Here is a 27,623-nt window from a genome sequence, read left to right as displayed (position 1 = left end):
TTGATATGTCTTGCACTGAGGAGAGGCTTCCGTCGGTCCACTCTGCCATAAAGGCCCAACTGGTGGAGGGCTGCAGTGATAGCTGACTTTGTGGAACTTTCTCCCATTTCCCTACTGCATCTCTGGAGCTCAGCCACAGTGATCTTGGGGTTCTTCTTTACCTCTCTCACCAAGGCTCTTCTCCCACGATTGCTGAGTTAGGCTGGACGGCCAGGTCTAGGAAGACTTCTAGTGGTCCCAAACTTCTTCCATTTAAGGATTATGGAGGCCACTGTGCTCTTAGGAACCTTGAGTACTGCAGACATTCTGTTGTAACCTTGGTCAGATCTGTGCCTTGCCACAATTCTGTCTCTGAGCTCCTTGGCCAGTTCCTTTGACTTCATGATTCTCATGTGGTCTGACATGCACTGTGAGCTGTGAGGTCTTATATAGACAGGTGTGTGCCTTTCCAAATCAAGTCCTATCAGTTTAATTAAACACAGCTGGACTCCAATGAAGAAGTAGAACCATCTCAAGGAGGATCACAAAAAAATGGACAGCATATGACTTAAATATGAGTGTCTGAAAACTACCTGGTTTGCTCCCCGTATGTTTATGGTTTTATTCTGCTCGTTTTTCTCTGACGAGGGGTCTTTGTACAGGGAGTTTATTTTGCCCACTTCTTGTTGTTTTTGTCTGTTCCAATATCTTAACGATATTCTCTTGAGATACATGATTCGAACTTTGTAACCTAATTACTCTGACCGGAACTCTTTGCTAACATAACCAGAGCTGTGGACACCTCCGGTAATTAATCTGTGAGCGGGGTACATCTGAAATGTTACAATTTATTTCATTCAACATTATGTACCCGTATGACTCAGATTCATGTGTCCTGTATTCTTGTTTACGTTTTGAAAAGTTGAAAATTAAAAAAAAAAAAAATATGAGTGTCTGAGCAAAGGGTCTGAATACCTATGACCATGTGATATTTCAGTTTTTATTTTTTAATAAATTTGCAAAAATTTCTACATTTTTATTTTTTTCAGACAAGATGGGGTGCAGAGTGTACATTAATGAGAAAAAAATGAACTTTCTTGAATTTACCAAATGGCTGCAATGAAACAAAGAGTGAACAATGTAAAGGGGCCTGAATACTTTCCTTACCCACTGTATACAGTCTTGGGCACTGTTAATAGTACGCCATGGCAAAACATTACAAGGATTATTCTCTGATGTATGCCTTTTTTCAATAATTTTGTCCAGCAGCATGGAAAGTTATGAAAGTTTGCAAATCACTTAGATGATTTGTCTTCATTCCTGACTCTCTGCCTGACTATATATGCATTGATATCAAAACAGAATCATTTGGAGTACTGATGCTGGCAGTGAATGTATTTGGGGCTAAAAACATCATTTTTGCAATTCAGTTTCATTAAAAATTTTGCATTGTTTAACTTCTACAGGCCCTTTGTTTCCTTGTACATTCAGCTTTGATGTAGTCATAAATCAGCTGAGAGGAGCTGAAAAAAGACAGATAAAAAGAGTTAGAAAGAGTTAGAAACTCTAGAAACTCTCCCATTGGACTTTTAAAATGAGATCACTGATAGATTCTCAGTTAACCTCTACTGCAGATGGTGCAAAATTTTAGCCAAAAATACATGCATTTACATAAAAAAGTACCGGTAATTGTACCCAAAGGTACCCACGTATAGTAATTTTTTTTTTTTACTTAGATTCATATATTTGGGATTAAAAACATTTTTACAATTGGGTTTCAATAAAAATATTAAACCTTTTGGCTCTTACAGGTTCTTTTTTTTCTTCATATTCAACATTGATTTGGTTTGTGGTCAGAGGAGCTCAGAAAAAGACATTTAAAAGAGTTACAAACGCTACCGTCAGAGCAGGAGTGGACGCAGACAGAAGACGGCCCCAGTGCCCAATTCCATCTGCATTGGAGGTGGAAGTAGGTCCCCTTCCTCTTGGGCCCCTGTGCGTCCAATGATATGTCAGCCCCTGCGCCAAACCATTAGAATGAGCTCGCTGATGGATTCTAAGTTAAATCATTCTGCAGCCTGCAATAGACAGAGCCACACAGAAGTTAACCCAATTGCAACAATGATTATTCACTGTAAATACATGCATTTAAGTAAAAAAAAAAATCAGTGCATGAATGTAGACACTGAGGGAGCACAGTCCTCTATATGAGCTCCTGTATTTTATAGATTGTTATAAATGACGTCATTAACAAACTTCCTGTATGCTGCAATGTTGAGCTGTAGATGGATGTGGCTACTTCGTCCATGACATCGCTTTTCATAGCAATTGTGAACTGACCCCTTACATGACGTATACCAAATAATATGCAACAAGGCCAGACAAAAGCAATTAAAGCAGTCACCCAAGAAGCGCCGCAGCTGCCACTACTGCACATACACTGTGCTACCCAGTGCTTCATATTCGTCAGTCACAGCTCCGCCATGTCCCGAATGTAACTTCTCGCAGAGTTTTGGAAACGTGCCACATCCTCTGGCTGCTGCGGGCAGTAGGGTGTCACCACAGATAAGAGCTGGAATCATGTATCGAGAGAGATAAATAACAGAGCTGGATGTTATGCAAGAGATTTATGATCTTCAGTGACAAGTGGAAGGACACCATTCCAAGAAGATAGTAAGGGTACACAGCTCTCCTGCACATTGAGCGGTCTTGGTGACTTTAAGAAATATGCCTCGCATGACCATGCCTTCACCTGCTCCCCAACCTAATGGCTGCTAATCACCAGAGAACGCATAACAGTGCCAGCCACAATGCCTCCAGAAGAGTACCTGGCCTCCAAAAAAGTTATATTAGCCCTATGCGAGTCATAGCCATAGTGCCACCGATTGGAGCCCCTACATCAGTGCCCTCTGAATTACTGCTACCTTTTACATGTATCCATATAATATTTACAGCCACCGTGCCCACTATATTAGTCTCAGCCACAGGGCAAATATATAAGTGCTAATAAAAGTACCTCCTTAATGTCAACCACATTTCACTACACTGTATGTGGAGGGAAATGTGGGGGCACTATACTGTATGTGGGGGGAAATGTGGGGGCACTATACTGTATGTGGGGGGAAATGTGGGGGCACTATACTGTATGTGGAGGGAAATGTGGGGGCACTATACTGTATGTGGGGGGAAATGTGGGGGCACTATACTGTATGTGGAGAGAAATGTGGGGGCACTATACTGTATGTGGAGGGAAATGTGGGGGCACTATACTGTATGTGGAGGGAAATGTGGGGCACTATACTGTATGTGGGGGGAAATGTGGGGGCACTATACTGTATGTGGAGGGTAATGTCGGGGCACTATACTGTATGTGGAGGGAAATGTGGGGCACTATACTGTATGTGGTGGGAAATGTGGGGGTACTATACTGTATGTGGAGGCAAATGTGGGGGCACTATACTGTATGTGGGGGGAAATGTGGGGGCATTATACTGTATGTGGGGGGAACTGTGGGGGCATCATACTGTATGTGGGGGAACAGTGGGGCATTATGCTGTATGTAGGGGGAACTGTGGGGGCATTATACTGTATGTAAGGGGAACTGTGGGGGCATTATACTGTATGTAGGGGGAACTGTGGGGGCATCATACTTTATGTGGGGGAACTGTGGGGGCATTATGCTGTATGTAGGGGGAACTGTGGGGGCATTATACTGTATGTAGGGGGAACTGTGGGGGCATTATACTGTATGTAGGGGGAACTGTGGGGGCATCATACTGTATGTGGGGGGAACTGTGGGGGCATTATACTGTATGTGGGGGAACTGTGGGGGCATTATACTGTATGTGGAGGGAACTGTTGGGACATTATACTGTAAGCGGGTGTTACTGTGGGTAAATCATACAGTGTGTGGAGGGAACTATGGGGGCATCATACTGTGTGTGGGGGACATGTGGGGGCCACTATACTGTATGTGGATGGAGCTGTGGGGCATCATACTATGTGTGGGGGAAACTGTGGGGGCATCATACTGTGTGTGGGGGAAACTGGGGGCATCATGCTGTGTGTGTGAGGGCATCATTTTGTGTGTGAGGTGAACTGGGGACATTATACTGTATGTGATAAGAACTGTGGGGCCATCATACTATGGCTGAGATAAACTCTCAGGGTATTATGCAATATGTGGGGGGAACTGTCAGCACCACACTGTGTGTACGAGGAACTGTTAGGGCACCATGAAGTATATGGAAGAAATGTGGGGCACCATACTGCGTGTAGAAGAAACGGTGGGGGCACTATGTGGGCTGAACTATGCGGGCACCATACTGTGTGGGGGGTAAACTGTAGGGACACCATACTGTGGTTGGGATAAATTCTGAGGTCATTATGCTGTATGTGGGGGGAACTGTGTCAGAACCATACTGTGCATGGAGGGAACTGTGGGGGCACTATAATGAGTGAAGGGGTAATATGGGTGCATCACTAAAAGGCTTTACTGGGAAAACTATATCTGTTTGGGAGAACAAAAAGAACTGGGCAGGGCTATACATGCACAATACGTATCCCTCTTTATTATCGTTCATATTTGGGGGTACGCTCATTCCTTTATGCTCACATTTTGGTCACACTGATAGGAAGGCACTTGGTTGCTATGAAACTTGATGTCACTCAGTATGGGATGCTGAGAGTATAGGCCTTGTTGCCTGTAGCAACGAATCACTAACAAGAAAGAAATCAAAGCTGAACTCAATTTGGTTGCTAGGGACACTAGGGCAGGGTTTTTGATGGTTTTGATAACTGAGGCCTATTTTTCATGTGGGCTTTGGGCACAGCAGAGGTTAACGACACCAAGTGTCCTTACATGTGTAACATTTATGTGAGGGGTTTGTTCATTGACATCACGTTCCATTAATAAATGTCTGCAACTCTATGGTATTGAGGGGAGACGGAATCTCTGTGGTACAGTATCAATGGTGGTAGGTTATGTCAGCAGCAGACGCCATTATAAATTCAGGCCCTCATACTGACCTGTTCGTGATCAGTGGGGGAGGACGAGGTGCTTTTAGCACATAGATCTGCAGATTTCCTTGTTGTTAGAGTTATTAGTGACATTTGTTGCTGTGCAAAGGGTTAATCTTACATAGAAATGCAGCAAATCAGAATATAGGTATAAGGGAAAAAACAAATCTATAATTGTGGGTGTAACCTAACCACAAATGGGGCGTAAAATGACCCTTTTCCTGCTGCATCTTGACGTTGTTGCAAAATTTGAGCCTTTGGTAGACGCTACGATCTGCGGGAGGGTCAGTCGTATCCAAAAGCCTAAGTATTATTGATCCATGAGCACTTATCTTTTTGATAAAATTATTTGTGGGCTAGTGTGATCTTATACAGGGCTTCCAGTCCTTAAAGGGGCATTGAGTGACATCCATCAAATGAGAAGTCCACCAGCCAAGGGATAATGTTACTACTCTCCTCTACAATGAATGAGTTAGTTACAAGAAGACCCCATGTACCTTTTATGGCTGTCAAACAAATAAAATGCCATTTTTTACCCCCACCTCCTTGCAGATGTTGTCCTTGGTGGGATTTGAACTACTAACCACTGAGCCACCATGCTACCCCATACTTACCTACTTTTTCAGAGTAGATTTAAGATGCCAACATACGCATTACAAAGTCAATAGTTCCGCTAAAATCGGGAGGTTTGGACCACTTTACTGTAAAGGCCTCCTATGTATATTAAATATCTCTGCCTGCCCCAACTCCCACCAGCTCCTCTATACACAAGAACTCTCAAGCTCCTATGTTCTCTGGTCACTTATCGACAAAGAGAAAAAAGGATTGACCACTGACATTCACCATGCCGGATCTTTCTCTTCCCTCAAAATCAATTGTTGGGGGAAAGTAAGAAGACCCTCATACATACACATTAGTTTATCAGCCAACAGATCAGCAGGCCCAGCCCATCCAACTTTAATGTGTTTGGCCACTTTAACTTAGCTACCATTCTCCAGAAGTTTATTAATTAATTGATGAGATGAATTTGTCTTGAAGATGGAATTTTTAAGTTAAAAGAGTACCTCCTCCAATTAGTGCTGCTCTTCTGATTCTGGAATAGTTTCTACTTTTTTTGTGCCCCTCTATTCTAAAGTTATGCTCCCCACACCAGAAACCAAAAGGCAAATTGTTTCAGCCAACTGGGCGTCTACCATAAAATGGCTTTGTAGGTTTATCTGTGTTTTGACTGGCCAGCCATTGATATTTAGTATAGTTCCTCTTGGTTAAATCTAAAATTTGAGGCTTTTGTTACAAGAGGACATAACTTTGGAATGAGGGGCACTGAATAATCAGAGCAGCAATGGAATTGGAGGAGGTTGTCAGTCTAAATTTTAAAATTCCAGCAAAAGGTCCTCTTTAATATGCAAACTTATTACAATGAATTGACAATGAATCATGAAAAGATACTCGATGTGCAGAAAATCCACAACACAAGTAGCACAATGCATAGTGAAGCACCATAGACCTCCTCATTCTGGTGATTGATGATGGTCCCAGCTCACAATTCCCACTAATCTTTTCTTCTGATATGAAACAGGAGCTTTATTTTTAAAGGAGAATGAATATGTAAATTAATATGTCAAGAGAAATAAAGAACAGAAGGAAAAGAGTACCTAGAAATAGTGGGAGAAGAAATGAGGTCAGTGGTGGTGACAGAGATGGGTGGAGACAGAGTCAAGTCTTGGTGTGGGAGTATTGCTACATGAAGCAGGGTTACATCAGTTGGAAGAGCAGGATTTGCATTTTATGTAATGACACCTGGGGACAAATGCAAAATCGACTGTAGAGGTATGAGGAGAAGATAAGGAAGAAAGAGCGAAGGTAAGCACGTAGATAGAACCCATCTCAACAACGTTCTCATCATTAGTGGGATATTCTAATGAATGTGTCAAGGTAACTGCCTTACTGTACATATATCATTTGTAGGACATGATTTGGAATTACGCTGTTCCAGATGTGTGCTCCGTAACTGCACTAAATGTATGAATTTAGGACTGTATCCTAAGATGAGGATATCTTATACTCTGTAGCTTGTAATACAAAAGACAGTCTACCTCATAGGTAACCTGACAAATGTACAGGTTGCATGGATTCTAAAGTACGGCGTTCTATATAGAAGTAATAGAATATCTAGAAATATGAGGATCGTCCGTTATCGTTCTTTTCCAACGATGGTGTTTGTTTTTGGTTACAATGCTTGTCACTGTTGTGGCATCTGGGCCATGTACAATACAACGAAACCTCTTCAAAAGACCACTTTTCGGGATGATGTTTTTCTTTTTCTCACTTTTTACCGTGACATATTTTTAATTAGTATTATGCACTCTGGGCAACTTCTCTGAGAAGACAACCCAACTAGAAATTTGGGTGGTCATCTCAAAGAGGTTTTTCTATATTCAGTTCTGATTGGGGCAATATCGGCATGGAATTTCAAAGTACGTTTCTCTTAGTTATCCAACATTCTTCCATATTGTTAGGTCACTTAGTTTTGTCACATTTTAAATATCTGGGCCCTACCTATGACATCTGGCAGCAAGGTGAACGGTCATTTCGTTATGTCAAGTTTCTTCTCATTTCTTATTTCCTCCTATGTTTCCTCCAAAGATAATCATCTTCAAATTACCTTCGAGAGACTATAGCACCTCTAGGGAGTCGAAAGATAAGACCTTACAAACATTCATGTGCCTTTTGAGGCTTCCTATTGTTGGCATATGCAACAGATTGGGACTTATTATAAGTAAAAGGAGGACTTTATACTAGCCAGACAGTAGATGGCGATAGTGTGTAAAGTAATATACTTGCTGTAATGTGGGGAGGGAAGCTCTCAGTGGTTGGTTGTTTTTCTTACTTTTGGTTTTGCTTTTCTTCATGAATGTGTTGTCTTCAGTGCACGGACTGTGTGACACTGAATTGTATCTCATGTTTATCCAGTATGAAGTAAATACTGTTTACTCAAGATATCTTGCTGATTGAAGCTTTCCTAAGTACAGCGGTGACTGCAAGAAGAAGCACTCTGCAACAGGTTATGGGCCCAGGCACCCCAGATAACCCCAGATAACCCCAGATAACCCCAGGCATCCCAGATAAGCCCAGGCACCCCAGATAAACCCAGGCACCCCAGACACTACAGGTCTGCACTACAAGCTCAGGCAGAAGGATCCTGGTTTATAGCCCAGATAACGGAGCACACAGATAAGCTCTGTAAACAGAAGGAACTAAATCCAGATACAGAGTGACAGAGGAATTCAGCATCCCAGGAGCTGGATATAATTGCAGAGAATTCACAGGACATACAGGAGAATATCTTCAGTACAACTCTCTAAACAAGTAAGACTATATAAAGATGATGAGTAACACAGAACTGAAATTTACAGTAGCTAAACTGAATAGTGAAAATTATCAGTTATGGAAATTCAAAGTAGAGATGTTGTTATCTAAGGATGATCTATGGGAAGTAATTGTTACAGCAAGACCAGATCAAGATAATCAGACATGGGATAAGAAGGATATGCAAGCGAGAGCCACCATTAGCTTATTAGTGGATGATGCTCAATTAATACATACAGGTCCTTCTCAAAAAATTAGCATATAGTGTTAAATTTCATTATTTACCATAATGTAATGATTGCAATTAAACTTTCATATATTATAGATTCATTATCCACCAACTGAAATTTGTCAGGTCTTTTATTGTTTTAATACTGATGATTTTGGCATACAACTCCTGATAACCCAAAAAACCTGTCTCAATAAATTAGCATATTTCACCCATCCAATCAAATAAAAGTGTTTTTTAATAACAAACAAAAAAACCAACAAATAATAATGTTCAGTTATGCACTCAATACTTGGTCGGGAATCCTTTGGCAGAAATGACTGCTTCAATGCGGCGTGGCATGGAGGCAATCAGCCTGTGACACTGCTGAGATGTTATGGAGGCCCAGGATGCTTCAATAGCGGCCTTAAGCTCATCCAGAGTGTTGGGTCTTGCGTCTCTCAACTTTCTCTTCACAATATCCCACAGATTCTCTATGGGGTTCAGGTCAGGAGAGTTGGCAGGCCAATTGAGCACAGTAATACCATGGTCAGTAAACCATTTACCAGTGGTTTTGGCACTGTGAGCAGGTGCCAGGTCGTGCTGAAAAATGAAATCTTCATCTCCATAAAGCATTTCAGCCGATGGAAGCATGAAGTGCTCCAAAATCTCCTGATAGCTAGCTGCATTGACCCTGCCCTTGATGAAACACAGTGGACCAACACCAGCAGCTGACATGGCACCCCACACCATCACTGACTGTGGGTACTTGACACTGGACTTCAGGCATTTTGGCATTTCCTTCTCCCCAGTCTTCCTCCAGACTCTGGCACCTTGATTTCCGAATGACATGCAAAATTTGCTTTCATCAGAAAAAAGTACTTGGGACCACTTAGCAACAGTCCAGTGCTGCTTCTCTGTAGCCCAGGTCAGGCGCCTCTGCCGCTGTTTATGGTTCAAAAGTGGCTTTACCTGGGGAATGCGGCACCTGTAGCCCATTTCCTGCACACGCCTGTGCACGGTGGCTCTGGATGTTTCCACACCAGACTCAGTCCACTGCTTCCTCAGGTTCCCCAAGGCCTGGAATCGGTCCTTCTCCACAATCTTCCTCAGGGTCCGGTCTCCTCTTCTCCCTGTGTCCAGCGTTTTCTGCCACATTGTTTCCTTCCAACAGACTTACCATTGAGGTGCCTTGATACAGCACTCTGGGAACAGCCTATTTGTTGAAAAATTTCTTTCTGGGTCTTACCCTCTTGCTTGAGGGTGTCAATGATGGCCTTCTTGACATCTGTCAGGTCGCTAGTCTTACCCATGATGGGGGATTTGAGTAATGAACCAGGCAGGGAGTTTATAAAAGCCTCAGGTATCTTTTGCATGTGTTTAGAGTTAATTAGTTGATTCAGAAGATTAGGGTAATAGGTCGTTTAGAGAACCTTTTCTTGATATGCTAATTTATTGAGACAGGTTTTTTGGGTTATCAGGAGTTGTATGCCAAAATCATCAGTATTAAAACAATAAAAGACCTGACAAATTTCAGTTGGTGGATAATGAATCTATAATATATGAAAGTTTAATTGTAATCATTACATTATGGTAAATAATGAAATGTAACACTATATGCTAATTTTTTGAGAAGGACCTGTATAAGAAATGAAGAAACAGCTAAGGGAATGTGGGAAGCATTAAGAAAACTGTATGAAAGACCTAGCTTGAATCACAAGTTGTTTTTATTAAGAAAGCTGTACAGTATGAGATTGAGTGCAAATGACGATATGCAGAAGCACATATTCTCAATGATGGAAGTGATATCACAGCTAAGATCTATTGGTGAAGATATTAAAGAAAGTCATGTAGCAGGTATATTGTTGTGCAGTTTACCAGATTCATATACAGCCTTGATAAATGCCCTTGAGACGAGACCAGAAACTGACATTACATTAGATTTTGTGAAAACAAGACTAATAGATGAATATCAGAGAAGAAAAGAACAAAGAAATGATTCTTCTACTGAAAAGGACAGTGAAAACGCTCTTAAAGCTACAGAATTCCAAAAACCCTATAATAAAGAGACAAGAGAATGCTTCAGATGTAAGAAAAAAGGTCATTTAAAGAAAGACTGTACCATATGGAAAGCAGAACAACAAAAATTACAACATAAGCATATACAGAAAGTTAAAAACACAATTTCCGATTCATGTGAGAATAATTGGAATGGCACATTTAAAATAACAGACAAGAAATCATCACTTGGTTGGTGTTAGGTCTCGAGTTCCCGCTTCTGCACAGGGGGAATCTCGAGCCATCTCCCCTGCGGTCTCCCATTCTTATCCAGCCGCAGTGGAGTCTGCTCAGCGGGGACGTCGGTCCCAGCGTCTTGCTCAGTCTCACTCTGTACAGAGAGTTACTGCTGCTTCTTCAGCTTCTGCCATTAAAGCCAGTGCTGGTCAGCAGCGAGCAGACTTCTCTGGGACTAAGTCCTTGTCTGCACACACTGAGCATGCCCAGGGCAAGATCTCCCGTTGGAGATCGAGGGTCATGTGCTCAGGCCCTGCAGCACATTCCATTGGTCCTCTTGGCAGGTCTTGGAAGGGCAAAGTTTCTGTGGCCACTTCCTGTGCTGCAACTATATAAACTGCGCATGACCGCACGGCCATGCGCTAGTGTACATTTGCATACGTGTGTTTGTTGTGAGTGCAAGTCGTCCTTGGATACCCCTTCCCTATTGAATGTCTGTTCGCGGAAGGTGTATGGTTGCTATCTAGCGCCCGACTTATCCTACAGCACTAATCACACATTACAGCGTCCAGTTGCTGTGACCGCCAGTACGGTGCCGTGCACTTCCTCTGTGCTTTCCTTACCCAAGCCTGGGTGGTTAGTGGCGTTCGTTAGTGCGGCACCGCATGCACTCTTGTGCCCTAATATTGTTATTGAGCTTCCTTACACACCCAGTTGCGGTGTTGTGCCAGCAAGGGTCTAATCGGACTTCAATCCTAGTTGGGGTTGAGTTCGCTGACTACTTGCTCGCGCTCTATGTGCGGTACCGCGATCCTGTGATGCAACAGGATCGCTTCCTTCACGCTGGGTGAAGTCTAACCCACGTGTGTATACTCATGAGTACCGCCATATAGTCCGTCATTACTTGGCAGCAGGTTCCATCTCTGCACGGTGGACCCCGGGCTGCGAACGCACCATACACTATCTGTCTCATTATTTGGTGCGTTCCGCTAGCTCTAACATTACACTAGCGCCAGGGTCTGGCTAGTAATGACGGACAAACAGCAATCCTTGCGGTATATCCAGCAGCTGGAGGGTAGGTTGGCGGCTCTTGAGAGCGCAACCTCAGCTGTGGATGTTACCGCAGTTGCTGTACAGGCTGCTAGCGTGGCTGCAGCAACCCTGTCCATTGCCACCCCTGCTCCGACATTTTCTCGCCTCCCGCTGCCAGAAAAATTTTCTGGTGATAGCAAATTTTGTAGGGGATTTGTGAGTCAGTGCTCTATTCACCTCGAGCTCCTGGCTGCACGTTTTCCCACAGAGCGGGCTAAGGTGGGATTTATAGTGTCTCTCTTGTCGGACAGGGCGTTGGAATGGGCTACGCCGCTGTGGGAGCATGGCGATCATGTGGTGCAGAGTGCTCCGCTGTTTCTGAGCACTCTGAAACAGGTCTTTTTAGGACCTCAAGTCACCCATGATACTGCGCTCCAACTGCTGGCATTAACTCAGGGTGAGTCCTTGGTCAGTCATTTTGCCGTCCAATTCTGCACTTTAGCTTCTGAGCTGGATTGGTCGGATAAAGCTCTTATCCCCATATTTTGGAGGGGCCTGGCTGACCACGTTAAGGACGCTCTGGCCACTAGGGAGATTCCTGCCACACTGGAGGAGTTAATAACTGTCTCCACTCGAATTGACCTCCGTTTTAACGAGCGGAGGTTAGAGCGAGCCCAGTGTAGGCAGAGGTTTTGGCTGGCTCTTACCTTCGCCAAACCTCTGGAATCTCCGGTCCTGGTTCCTGAGTCACATGAGGCCAGGGAAGTGTCACAAGCTGGATCTAAGTCCCGGACCGCTTGTGCACTCAAGGTCTGTCATGTTTGCCAGCAGTCAGGACATCTAGCCACCAGATGTTCTCAGCGGTCGAGGAAACGTCAGCATCTAGTGGTAGTAGGTGGAGGTACACTAGACACGGCGACGTTTGCCTCTAAATTGTCCTTTAAGGGGACAATTACTATAGGCTCATTCTCCCACTCGGTAGAGCTCTGCGTGGATTCTGGGGCGGAGGGCAATTTTATGTCTTCTGCCTTCGCCCAACGTCACGCAATACCCCTGGTTATGCTAGCTCAACCAGTAACGGTACGAGTGGTGAATGGGTCGACACTGCCCTCACAGATAACACACCAGACCATCCCTTTTACTCTGTCCATGTCGCCATCTCATCAGGAGATTATATCTCTGCTCGTCATTCCTGAGGGAATTGATGAGGTCCTTTTGGGAATACCTTGGCTACGGTACCACTCTCCTCATATCGAGTGGTCCTCTGGCAGAATCCTGGGATGGGGCGAATCTTGTGGGGGTAGGTGTCAGAGGGAGTGCGTTCAGGTTGCTACTACAGAGGTACCCGCAGATCTTTCCTCTCTCCCCAAGCAGTATTGGTCTTATGCAGACGTGTTCTCCAAAAAGGCGGCGGAGATCCTTCCGCCCCATCGCCCCTATGACTGTCCTATTGATCTCTTGCCTGGTGCTGAGCCTCCCCGGGGTCGAGTCTATCCGCTATCTCTCCCGGAGACGGAGGCAATGTCACAGTACATCCAGGAAAATCTGGCAAGAGGATTCATTAGGAAGTCAGTGTCACCTGCTGGGGCAGGATTCTTCTTCGTGCAGAAGAAGAATGGGGAATTGCGTCCATGCATAGACTACAGGGGTCTTAACGCCATCACCGTTAAAAATAAGTATCCTTTGCCCTTGATATCTGAGCTCTTCGATAGGCTTCGGGGAGCAAGGGTATTTACTAAACTAGATCTGCGGGGTGCTTACAACCTGATTCGCATCCGTGAGGGGGACGAATGGAAGACGGCTTTTAACACCAGGGATGGGCACCATGAATATCTGGTGATGCCCTTCGGGCTCTGTAATGCCCCAGCCATTTTCCAAGACTTTGTGAACGATATCTTCCGGGATATGCTTTCCACCTCGGTCGTAGTCTATCTGGATGATATTCTCATCTACTCTCCAGATATTGACTCCCACCGGAGAGATGTTTGCAAAGTCTTCGACCTCCTACGGGCAAACTCCCTCTATGCCAAGTTGGAGAAGTGTATGTTTGAGCAGGAGTCCTTACCTTTCCTAGGCTACATCATCTCTGCCCAGGGATTGGCTATGGACCCTGCCAAACTACAGGCTGTGATGGACTGGCAGGAACCCCATTCTCTTAAAGCGGTGCAGCGCTTTATGGGGTTCATTAATTATTATCGCCAGTTCATTCCGCACTTCTCAACTTTGGTAGCTCCCTTGGTTGCCCTCACCAAGAAGGGGGCGAATCCCAAATTGTGGTCTGAGGAGGTCTCCAAGGCCTTTAACTCTATAAAGTCACACTTCGCTAGCGCTCCCATCCTACATCGCCCCGATGTTGATAAGCCATTTATCATCGAGGTGGATGCCTCTTCTGTTGGTGCTGGAGCAGTCCTCTTCCAAAAGGATGCTCAAGGTCGGAAGCATCTTTGCTTCTTTTTCTCCAAGACCTTCTCACCAGCAGAGAGGAATTATTCCATTGGGGACAGGGAGTTGCTAGCCATGAAGTTGGCTTTCTCGGAGTGGAGACATCTCTTGGAGGGAGCACGTTTTCCCTTCCAAGTCTTCACAGACCATAAAAATTTGGTGTACCTGCAGACAGCCCAGCGGTTGATTTCTCGCCAGGCCAGATGGTCCTTATTCTTCTCCCGGTTTCATTTCACCCTCCATTTTCTTTCTGGGGAGAAGAACATTCGGGCCGACGCTCTCTCTCGCTCCGTTGTGTCATCTGCGGAGGAGGAGCCTCGGATTATTGTCCCCACCGAGAGCTTGAGAACTGTGGCCCCGGTTTCGCTAGAGTCTGTGCCTCCGGGCAAGACTTTTGTACCATCCAGTTTGCGACCGGAGGTTCTCTCTTGGGCACACTCGTCCAGGGTGGGTGGACATTTTTGTACCAAAAGGACATCTGAGTTACTGGCAAGGACATACTGGTGGCCGCATATGGCTCGTGATGTCGCAGAGTATGTTCGGGCGTGTGTCTCTTGCGCCAAGAACAAGACTCCTCGGCAACGGCCAGCTGGTTTGCTCTATCCTCTGCCGGTGGCGGACAGGCCCTGGGAGATGGTCGGGATGGACTTTGTGGTGGGCTTACCCAAGTCTCGTAACTGCACCATTATCTGGGTGATCACCGACCATTTTTCCAAAATGGTGCACTTGGTGCCTCTTCCACGGCTACCTTCTGCACGGGCGTTGGCTGTCTTGTTCGTCAAGCATATCTTTCGCCTACACGGTATGCCAGACAAAATTGTTAGTGACCGGGGTCCCCAGTTTGCGTCTCGATTCTGGAGAGAGCTTTGTCGTCTACTCAGTATTGAGTTGAATCTCTCTTCGGCATATCATCCCGAGACGAATGGGTTGGTAGAGAGGGCCAACCAGACCTTGGTCACATATTTACGACATTTTGTTTCTGCCAGGCAGGATGACTGGGCATCCTTGCTACCGTGGGCAGAGTTTGCACTTAACAATGCCGTAGCCGACTCCACCGGTCAGACTCCATTCCTCCTAAATTACGGCCAGCATCCGCGTGTTCCTGTGCTCATGCCTGTGTCTTCTGCTGACTCCAGGGTGGCAGACTGGGCTGTGGAGGCACGGGACATTTGGGACCGCACGCAGGATGCCATTCGGGCCTCCAAGGAGAGAATGAGGTCCTCCGCCGATGTTCATCGGCGCCCCGCTCCGACCTTTGCTCCTGGCGACTTGGTGTGGCTCTCCGCCCGTAACATCAGGCTGCGAGTTGAGTCCACTAAGTTTGCTCCTCGCTACTTGGGTCCCTTCAAGGTTCTCGAACAGGTTAATCCTGTGGTCTACCGTTTGGCTCTTCCTCCACGCTTGGGTATCACCGACACCTTTCATGTGTCCCTCTTGAAACCCGTATACATGTCCCGGTTTTCCGAGTCATCTGCCGGGACATCGGGTTCGTCTACGGACGATTACGAGGTGAACGCTATTTTGGGGTGCAAGGTGGTACGCGGCAAAAAGTTCTATCTGGTGGATTGGAAGGGTTATGGCCCAGAGGACAGGTCATGGGAGCCTGCTGAAAACATTCGGGCCCCACAGCTCATTGCTACCTTCGAGCGTAGCGAGGCCCAAGGAGGGGGGGGGCCCTAGGAGGGGGGGTAATGTTAGGTCTCGAGTTCCCGCTTCTGCACAGGGGGAATCTCGAGCCATCTCCGCTGCGGTCTCCCATTCTTATCCAGCCGCAGTGGAGTCTGCTCAGCGGGGACGTCGGTCCCAGCGTCTTGCTCAGTCTCACTCTGTACAGAGAGTTACTGCTGCTTCTTCAGCTTCTGCCATTAAAGCCAGTGCTGGTCAGCAGCGAGCAGACTTCTCTGGGACTAAGTCCTTGTCTGCACACACTGAGCATGCCCAGGGCAAGATCTCCCGTTGGAGATCGAGGGTCATGTGCTCAGGCCCTGCAGCACATTCCATTGGTCCTCTTGGCAGGTCTTGGAAGGGCAAAGTTTCTGTGGCCACTTCCTGTGCTGCAACTATATAAACTGCGCATGACCGCACGGCCATGCGCTAGTGTACATTTGCATACGTGTGTTTGTTGTGAGTGCAAGTCGTCCTTGGATACCCCTTCCCTATTGAATGTCTGTTCGCGGAAGGTGTATGGTTGCTATCTAGCGCCCGACTTATCCTACAGCACTAATCACACATTACAGCGTCCAGTTGCTGTGACCGCCAGTACGGCGCCGTGCACTTCCTCTGTGCTTTCCTTACCCAAGCCTGGGTGGTTAGTGGCGTTCGTCAGTGCGGCACCGCATGCACTCTTGTGCCCTAATATTGTTATTGAGCTTCCTTACACACCCAGTTGCGGTGTTGTGCCAGCAAGGGTCTAATCGGACTTCAATCCTAGTTGGGGTTGAGTTCGCTGACTACTTGCTCGCGCTCTATGTGCGGTACCGCGATCCTGTGACGCAACAGGATCGCTTCCTTCACGCTGGGTGAAGTCTAACCCACGTGTGTATACTCATGAGTACCGCCATATAGTCCGTCATTACTTGGCAGCAGGTTCCATCTCTGCACGGTGGACCCCGGGCTGCGAACGCACCATACTCTAACTGTCTCATTATTTGGTGCGTTCCGCTAGCCCTAACAGTTGGTTTATTGATTCAGGAGCAACGAGTCATATGACAAGTGACAAGAATTTCTTTACTGATCTTGATTTAGATAAGAAAGAAGCCATTTATCTCGCAGATGGAAGCAAAATAACCGCAGAAGGTATCGGACAAGGTATGCTAAATTGTTCAAACAAGTTCGGGCAAGATTCAAAGATACTTGTACAAGATGTGTTGTATGTTCCAAAATTGGAAGGCGGATTATTATCTGTGAAACGTTTAACAGCAAAAGGACTTACAGTGAAATTCAAAGACAATGAGTGTGCAATTATTGCAGGAAACAAGGTGATAACCAAAGTCAAGGCAGATGAACAATTATATCATTTTGACACACCAAAGGAACAGATGAAGGTATGTACACATGATCACAAAAACTGTATTCACATGTGGCATAGACGTCTAGGACATAGACACCCTGACAGTATAAGGGAACTACAGAGAAAAGAATTGACAAAAGATTTAAAGATATCAGATTGCTCAATTACCATAAGATGTGATTGTTGTATAAAATCCAAAGCCACAGGGATATCTATTCCAAAAGAAAGTGAGATGAAAAGCGAAAGACCACTTGATTTGGTGCATACTGACGTATGTGGACCCATGAAAGTGACTACATCAGGAGGCAATAGATACATGTTGACTTTTATAGATGATTACTCAAGATACACAGTCACATACTTAATTAAAAACAAAAGTGAAGTTTTTGATAAACTTGTAGACTATGTAACAAGATCAAGTAACAAATTTCAAAGGAAGCCAATTGTCATCAGAAGTGATAATGGAGGTGAATTTACAAGTCACAGAATAGAAGACTACTTAAGACAAAATGGGATAGAACACCAAAAAACAGTTCCATACACACCTGAACAAAATGGAGTAGCAGAAAGGAAAAACAGAACTCTAACAGAGATGATAAGATGTATGCTGACGGATACCAAACTACCAGAGAAATATTGGGGTGAGGCAGCAATGACAGCTACTTATCTACAGAACAGACTTTTTTCTAGAAAACTGACGAAAACTCCATATGAACTGTGCAAGGTATGAAACCAAGTGTCAATCATTTAAAAGTTTTTGGATGTAAAGTTTTCATATTCATTCCAACAGAAAAACGTTCCAAACTTCAAAACTGATCCATGGAAGGAATATTTGTTGGATATAGTGAAAATTGCAAAGGATACAGAATCCTAGATCCCAAAACAGACAGAGTTACGGTGAGTAACAGTGTGACATTCATTGAAGATTTAAATGAAGACATTATGATTTCAGTTGAAACAAAAAATGAGAAAGCCAATAATGACACAACTGAAGAAATATCTGATGAGAAAGAAGTAGAAGTTAATGAAGAAGAAAATACTGAAAGTGAAGAATCACAACTACAAACAGACACAGAACCAAGACGTTCAATGAGAGAGAACAAAGGAAAACCACCAAAACGTCTCTCATACAAGACAAGCACAAGAAAAATCTATGAGCCTACTTCTTGGGAAGAAATATCTAAACTGCCTGTTGGAGAAGACTATGATGAGACATTTGCTCCAGTTGTCAAACACACTATCTTCAACAGAAGCAGAATATGTTGCCGCAGCACATGCGAGTCAAGAAGTACTGTGGTTAAGACAATTGTTGACAGAATTAGGACAACCACAGTTGGCACCAACAAAACTAAAAGAGGACAATCAAGGATGTCTTGTTCTTGCTCAGATGGAAAGAGTCAATCCAAGAACCAAACATATTGATGTGAAATATCATTTCTTGAGAGATCATCAGGAACAAGAAGTCTTGAAGTTAGAGTACTGTCCTACTGAAGAAATGACAGCAGACATTTTCACGAAGGCGTTGAATGCTGATAAACATCAGAGACTGATAAAAAAGTTGGGTTTGATTGAATAAGTCCTTACTGTTGAGAAAGGGTGTTGGCATATGCAACAGATTGGGACTTATTATAAGTAAAAGGAGGACTTTATACTAGCCAGACAGTAGATGGCGATAGTGTGTAAAGTAATATACTTGCTGTTATGTGGGGAGGGAAGCTCTCAGTGGTTGGTTGTTTTTCTTACTTTCGGTTTTGCTTTTCTTCATGAATGTGTTGTCTTCAGTGCACGGAGTGTGTGACACTGAATTGTATCTCATGTTTATCCAGTATGAAGTAAATACTGTTTACTCAAGATATCTTGCTGATTGAAGCTTTCCTAAGTACAACGGTGACTGCAAGAAGACGCACTCTGCAACACCTATTGGGTCCGTTGTTTCCGACTACTTGGTGCTACTACGGCATTTTTCTTTGGCATCCTTGCCTTGATGAGTCAGGATATTTTCATCTGTTTTAACTTGTGGTCATTAATGGTCACTCTACCATGTAGCCTAGGTTTACTCTATAAGCAATATATTGCTTCTCATGACTTTGTATAGTTGTCCTGACCCTAGAATATGTATTCACCCTCTTGAGTTAGGAGTAATAAGATCCTACGGGTGAGAGTAAAGGAAGAACAATATTTAGAATTGAGCGTCCTCAGTGGTTGATAACTTTTAAGTAAAGGAAGAAAAAATTCTGCTCTGGTATATAGATGTATTGTAGTTTGTTGGTACTGGATTTTAGCATTTATTCCTTAAGTGGCTTAAGTCATTTACCGTAAGTTTGTTTGAAACTAAACCTTATGAATCTCCCTCATAAGCTAACACACTGAAACTGGTTTTATAAGCTCAGGGTTCTAGTAAACTTTTATTTTATACTTATTTCCAGTGATTTGAAGTAGGAGTTGTCAAACTGCACCTAAGGGAATGTTTTAAAATGTAGTACAATAGAAGTTGTGCAAAATCTGGTATCTCAGAGGGAACATCTCAAAACTCCCCTACAGTGTGGCCACCAGAACAAACGCAAGGTTTCTAAATCTGCAATATTAAAAGTCTCCATGTTGTATCTGTAAAATTTTCCCCAAGTCTTTTCATGTCTATAAATGTATACCAAGTATTTCCTTATGTATATAAAAATTTTAAGAATTTGCCTGTCTATAAAAATCTACAAAGTGCTTAAAAAGGTTTACAGAGTAGCCATGTGTATCTGTTAAGTACAGATCTAAACTGACCACATTCCAATTATTCACCAAGTTCTTCATGGGTTTCCTCCAAATATCCCAGACCAACCATCTAATGTCTGGACCAGTTCCACAAAGACGGAAAAAAATGAAAGATTTTCTGTCATTCTTTATGGACCAATACATGCAAAGACAAGCAGAAGTCAATATGGGGCTGTCTGCACAAAAAATAACATATAAGAGTGCTAATGTAAATGGAATTGCTAATAAAGGAACTATTGTGGAGAAAACAGCGCAGGTATCTGAGGGGTCCAATAGCCCCTGGGCCACGTGAAACAATTAATTTGCTATAAATTATATGATAGTTGAGGGACAGGGGCCATTGGCGTTGATCTTAAGAATTAATGATTTAGTACCTGGTGACCGGAGCCTTGTTTTCTCCAACAAACCACATCTGACACATAATGGAGTCATTCTAGAAAATATAGAAATCCAGAAGCTGTGAAGAAGAATGTAAGAGTTGTGGGACATGTGTCAAAAATGGATAAATGACCGCCTGCTCCCCACCTTCTTTGGTTCTTCCTTGTGTCTGGTTCTTGTTGATCCTTCTTCCACCAAAGAGACTTGTCACCGTCAAGCAGCTTTCCTCTTGTTCTGATTTCTAATGTGGAGTTCCCTCTGGATAAGGGGCCTTGTGCAGGCTTATACCATCTATTGACATGAAAAGGGGGCTACCTGAATTGGGACCCCTATCTTTATAGGCTCTTTTCAGTTCTTCTGTGATATATGGTCATATTTACTGTGTTCTTTTTCTGCTGTCATTTTAGACCTCTACCTCTACACGTAAAATACTTTATGGAGTTGCTGCTACAGAATTTACAGTGGTTACTGACGTGATCATGTTTGGTAATTTGTAGTACATCCTTGGTGCCTGCAAACAACTTTTGGACTATTTTCACTCCATATGATTATGTTCATTATATTTATTTTGGGTATTGGGTTTCTATTGGTAACCACTCTTAGTGACCATTACAGGATTCGTAGACCAACGGTATGTAATTTGACTTTTTTCCGGAATGATTTCTAGTACAGTATGAAAGGTTTTTTTTCCCATAACTACAGCTCTGTTCCCTCTACACCCAGTTTCCTTCCCCCCTGAATGTGCAATTGGATGACGGACTCTGTTTAATGAATCAGCATCCCAGCATCAATCGCAAGAAATACCCAGAATCTCAGCTTTGCGGGAGGTTTCAGAAGGCTCCAGTGTGCCCATAAGAGATTCACCAACTCTTCCAGGAGACTGTGAAGTATCTGATCCCGGGAGAGTCAGTAAAAATGGATTTCCTGGGTCTGCGGTCACGTTAAGGTCTGAGCTGGACACCAACTTAAAGATGTTGTCTTGTCAACTTGTTAGGTTATAGGTTGAACTCAATGGACTTGTGTCTTCTTTCAACATTAAAACTATGAAACCTTTCCTAAACTCTTTTAAACTGTTTCAAACATTTATTTTCATTTATTAGTAATAAAACCAAACCAGAGTCCTGAATTAAGACCCCTAAACTTATTCAGACCCTTAAACTTACTTAGAACCCTAACCAAACCTCAATTCCCAAACCTTCTCAAACATATATTTATCACTCACATATCCTGTTCATATTTCGAGACTACTACACGAAACCTTCTGATGTTATCCATATCCGGTTCTCCTACTCTTTCCTTACAGACTGCACAGGTCTCCTCCCCACAACATGACTTCTGGTGGAGGAGCACAGATGTGTCCTTCATCTTCTTCCAATTGAAAAACAGCTTTCTCATATACCGTGTTTCTCAACTGGAAGAGGCTGATGGACAGGTCTGGTCACATACTCCTCCACCAGCAGCTCTTTGGAGAATTGTAAGGAAGGCGGTACTAAAAAGTGTACAAAGAGAACTTGTAATATTTATCAAGTAATATGTGTCATAAAATCATCTCCTCAACCCAACTTGTTGAAATGAAGATAACGTCAATAACCCCTTTATCTGAAAAACCTGAAACATCCAAAATGTTGCTTTAAATTAGTCACCCACTGACACTTCATATACATAGATCTGCAATGATATATTGCTATGGATCCAGAACTAAGTAAGATTTATCATGAGTGAGAAATGCTGCATCTGTGGCCTCCTGAGACAAGATGATTCTATATATCACACAATGTAGAGAGGTTTGGGGGCAGTGGATTGATTCGGGTCACAGCGAGGGAAGTAAGGAACCTATATGAAATCTAGTTAATAGTAGATAATGATATACAGATGTTGCCCAAATGTTAGCTTTCACCTGGTCAGATTAGATATGGTAATAATTATAATACAGAAATAGAAATTCACTCTGGGAATGCAGAAGACACTTGGTTCTGATGGTGGCGTATACTACTCCCGTCAGTGTTTATAGGGAAGCTAAAAATGCAGCTTATAAATAGATATACTGTATGTAATAGGCACCTGCACAGCATTCATGAAGCACCCAGAGGAGATGCCTGATTCCGGGATAATTACATGTCTGTAGATGCAACCTCTCCCTCATAGGCGGATCATAGAGTATCACGGAGATATTTTGTGTCGTAACGTTCTCAAAACAGAAAAAAAAACATTGACATGAAAATACCTATCCAAAAATGCTGAATCCTTCAAAGTGGATGCCAATGAGTTGCTATGATGAAGATGAATATGGAGTGTGAGCCAAGTGTATCTAATGTTACATTGATTTGCAATTTTGCATTCTTGATGGGTGGCATACATTATACAGTAAGTGCTTTCACAATTCCGATGCATGACGGCAATGATCAAAGATTTAACCTCTAGCATATTTAATCAAAACAGCAGCACAGACTTCAGTCGGGGGTGGAAAACCTCCTAGAGCAGGAGCCATGAAAGTTCTCTGAATGTACCAAAAAAATGGAAGCCCTCAATGTGTCCAAGTGAAAGAATAATGTGGTGCAAGACTTAAATGGTTGATTAAAACTTGAATGATGCCTTTATTTTTGGATTTTTTTTGTACGCGATCCAACATCAATATTTCAAGATGGTTTTGAGATATATTGGATAATAAGACATTTTTGGGGAATTCTTTAAACAAATCCCTCCAACAGAGATTGACTTGTTTGAGAGTGAAGACAATTGGAGCTGATGGACAAGTTATACTGAGGAAAAGTGAACTGTAGAGGTCCTTCAGTTTGGTATCCATAAAAGTTGATTTTATCCTTTTCCTCCTTCCTTACGATGGTGCACATGGTTTCCCATGTTTACCAATGTTTAGAATGCAAAATTCAAGACATTTAAGGTACATTCCAGGTATGTCCAAAAACACAGAACTGATGGGTTTCCCAATTTCAAGCAAAGGGAGAAAAGAACTAACTCATGATTTATTACGTCATTCTGAACCTCTTTGCCCTCCCAAACTGGGCTCAAAAGAGAGAGGTAGCAGCAAACAAGGGAGATGAGAACTGGCTGAAAGATCATGTGGTCTTTCTCTACAAATAATGAGAGGTACGTGGAAGAAACAAGCTAAGTAGAGGACTGACCCTAAGTTCATGAGGTCTTTCTCTATAAATAATGAGAACGAAAATGCTCCTAGAACTAAAAAAAGTATGGAGGTGAAAACAAACCTTGCACAAGAAGCTCTATTTTGAAATTTGCTAAGATCGGTGAGATATTGGGGCAAACATTATTGTTATTGCTTGACCATGGAAGATGACTTGGTACTTTTTGGTCAAGAGTTCTGTTTCTCCATTAAAACATTGTTATAGCCAGTACTTTTACCCTATATTTTACCCTCAGGCATCAATATATATCAGTAGAAGCCCAAGGTGGGCAACCGGTGATATCTAACATGTTCTTAGTAGATCAGCAGTACCTTACTTCGACAATGAGGACACTTAAATCCACAAGTTTGAACTTGAAGATCTTCACAGTCGAGTGGATCCCAAAGACCCAAAATACTGAAGTAGTAATTATTATTACCACTGTCCACCAAGGGGGTCTGTTCTTGTTTCTATTACTGTTACTAATTAGAACATCATTATCTCATCGGCTCCTGGGAATTAGTCCTTGTGTAATGTACATGCTGACAATATCCCGCGTCTTTACTCATCACAGGAGAAAATATTTGAAGACATATTAAAGAAGTTGCCCAGAGGGTTAAAAATATTTGTAAAAGGGCTCAAACCACTATAAAAAATAAACAAAATAATACTTTAGCCCTTACTGATCTTCCGCAGCTAGCGTTCCTGTGTTTATCAGGTCGGCGCTGGTCTGTACATTTCGACATGCTCACTAAGGCAATCACTGGCCACAGTGATAACCCGCCACAACCAGTGACCATTTCTAGTGTATGAAGAGGTAGAAACTAGTGGGAACTGAAATGTGTTACTTCTTTATTTTTTTTATACAAGTCCGTACCCTTTTACAAACAATCTTATCCCTTACATCCTTTTGAAGTATGAATGTTCCCTTTGTGCTGTAAATTGACCATATTTCTTGTCTTTTTTCTTGGTAGATGTCTGTGACACACAGCCCTTTTTCAAGTATTAGTGCCAATGTTACCAACGGCGACGTGGACAAAAAAAACCCATATGTGGCACAATGGAACATTGCTCTTCTCACCATTGTTTTTGGACTCGCCACCTTTGGAAACTGTTTGATCCTGTTCACTCTTCTGAGAAGACGGAAGCACAATGCTCTTATGCACACCTTCATGATTCACTTATGCTTGGCGGACTTAGTGGTGGCTTTTTTCCAAGTTTTACCTCAACTCATTTGGGACATCACTGACCGTTTTCAAGGTCCAGATTTCCTTTGCAGGTCTGTCAGGTACTTCCAGGTTGTTGGAATGTTTGCATCTTCATATATGATCGTGGCAATGACTTTCGATAGGCATCAAGCAATTTGCCGACCCATGATGACTTTTAAAAAGGGATCTGCCCGGTGGAACATCCCTGTCTGCTTGGCATGGGTGGCATCTGGCATCCTCAGTCTTCCACAGATTTTTATATTCTCAAGAACAGAGGTCCATCCAGGTGTGCATGACTGTTGGGCAAATTTTGTGCAGCCATGGGGCCTTAAAGCTTATGTGACTTGGATAACCCTGGCAGTCCTCATCCTTCCCGCATTTTTTATTACAACGTGCCAAGTGCTGATCTTCAGAGAGATCCACAATAGTTTATATTTAGGAACAGAAAGATCACCTGGGTCAAGAAGAAAAGAAAAACTGATGAATGGAACGAATGGAGTGCCACCAGTTTCAGACACAGGGGTGACCAAAGCCATGTCCAAGACTGTGCGGATGACTCTTGCTATCGTGCTGATCTATGTGGTTTGTTGGACACCGTTTTTTATCGCACAGTTGTGGAATGTCTGGAATGTAAAGTCAGGAACAAGTCGTAAGTTGCTTTCTTAGACTATTTTTGCTACAATATGTGATCCACTGCCATAAAGCTGTATGTAAAGATGGGTTCAAAGAGCAGTATCATTAAACAGGTATTAGGACTTAATATACAAGCAAATATATGTTAATTGACTTAGGATGTATTCACACTTAGTTATTTTTTTTGAGTTTTTGAAGTGAAAACTCAACATTTTTGAGTAGCTTTGTGTTTTTGAGGAAGATTTGGGTAGTTTCTGCCTCAAAAACTCAGTAAAAAAGACATAAAGTCTGTTAAGATGGACCGACCAGTGGTAAATTACGACCCCCGATCAGTAGACTATTATAGATCGGCAGTCGTTTGAGTGCCTGTTCATCTAGGCAGACCAAAGTAAACATGTATTGAGCAATTCATACTATACAGTATATACTAGATCAATCTATACTATATAGTATGATACCCCCTAAGGGTCCCATACACATTATGATGGGACCAACAAAGCCACCACTCACAGTAACATGCCCCACACACAGTAACATGCCCCACACACAGTAACATACCCCCACACACAGTAACATGCCTCCACACTTAGTAACATGCCCCCACACACAGTAGCATGCCCACACACCGTAATATGCCCCCACTCACTATAACAAGCCCCCACACACTATAACATGCCCCACACACCGAAACATACCCCAAAACACCGAAACATGCCCCAACACACATTAACATGCCCCCACATGCAGTAATATGCCCCCCACACACAGTCACATGCCCCCAAACACTGTAACATGGCCCCACACACAGTAACATGCCCCAAAGCACAGTAACATGCACCTACAGACGATAGCATGTCCCCACACACAGTAACATGCACACACACCATAACATGCCCCCACTCACTATAACATGCCCCCACACACTATAACATGCCCCCACACACCGAAACATACCCCAAAACACCAAAACATGCCCCAACACACATTAACATGCCCCCACACGCAGTAATATGCCCCCCACACCCAGTCACATGCCCCCAAACACTGTAACATGCCCCACACACAGTAACATGCCCCAACGCACAGTAACATGCACCTACAGACCATAGCATGTCCCCACACACAGTAACATGCCCACAAACCATAACATGCCCCCACTCACTATAACATGCCCCCACACACTATAACATGCCCCACACACCGAAACATGCCCCCACACACCGAAACATGCCCCCACACGCAGTAATATGCCCCCACACAGTCACATGCCTCCAAACACTGTAACATGGCCCACACACAGTAACATGCCCCAACGCACAGTAACATGCACCTACAGACCATAGCATGTCCCCACACACAGTAACATGTCCACACACCATAACATGCCCCCACTCACTATAACATGCCCCCACACACTATAACATGCCCCCACACACCGAAACATACCCCAAAACACCGAAACATGCCCCAACACACATTAACATGCCACCACATGCAGTAATATGCCCCCCACACACAGTAACATGTCCCCAAACACTGTAACATGGCCTCATACACAGTAACATGCCCCAACGCACAGTAACATGCACCTACAGACCATAGCATGTCCCCACACACAGTAACATGCCCACAAACCATAACATGCCCCCACTCACTATAACATGCCCCCACACACTATAACATGCCCCCACACACCGAAACATGCCCCCACACACCGAAACATGCCCCCACACGCAGTAATATGCCCCCACACAGTCACATGCCCCCAAACACTGTAACATGGCCCACACACAGTAACATGCCCCAACGCACAGTAACATGCACCTACAGACCATAGCATGTCCCCACACACAGTAACATGTCCACACACCATAACATGCCCCCACTCACTATAACATGCCCCCACACACTATAACATGCCCCCACACACCGAAACATACCCCAAAACACCGAAACATGCCCCAACACACATTAACATGCCACCACATGCAGTAATATGCCCCCCACACACAGTAACATGTCCCCAAACACTGTAACATGGCCTCACACACAGTAACATGCCCCAACGCACAGTAACATGCACCGACAGACCATAGCATGTCCCCACACACAGTAACATGCCCTCACACACAGTAACATGCCCCCACACACCGTAACATGCCCCCACACACCGTAACATGCCCCCACACACCGTAACATGCCCCCACACA

The 27,623-nt window shown here is 43.7% G+C and overlaps 1 protein-coding gene across 3 annotated transcripts in view; it reads left to right on the top strand.

Annotated features, from left to right (window-relative positions):
* Nucleotides 1–27,623, top strand: part of AVPR2 (arginine vasopressin receptor 2) — a 152,899-nt gene that overhangs the window by 115,955 nt on the left and 9,321 nt on the right. For 2 of the 3 annotated variants that reach the window (XM_069748428.1, XM_069748427.1), the window contains one exon: nt 24,547–25,429. In XM_069748428.1, coding sequence (XP_069604529.1) covers nt 24,547–25,429 — 883 coding nt within the window. Of the gene's footprint in view, nt 1–20,822; nt 21,379–24,546; nt 25,430–27,623 lie in introns of those variants that run through there. The other variant, XM_069748429.1, reaches the window with a different exon arrangement.

This window comes from Ranitomeya imitator, chromosome 2, assembly GCF_032444005.1.
Source record: "Ranitomeya imitator isolate aRanImi1 chromosome 2, aRanImi1.pri, whole genome shotgun sequence".
Taxonomy (NCBI): Eukaryota; Metazoa; Chordata; class Amphibia; order Anura; family Dendrobatidae; genus Ranitomeya; species Ranitomeya imitator.
Note: the sequence above shows the minus strand (reverse complement) of the source record. Positions and strands in the feature narration are given on the sequence as shown.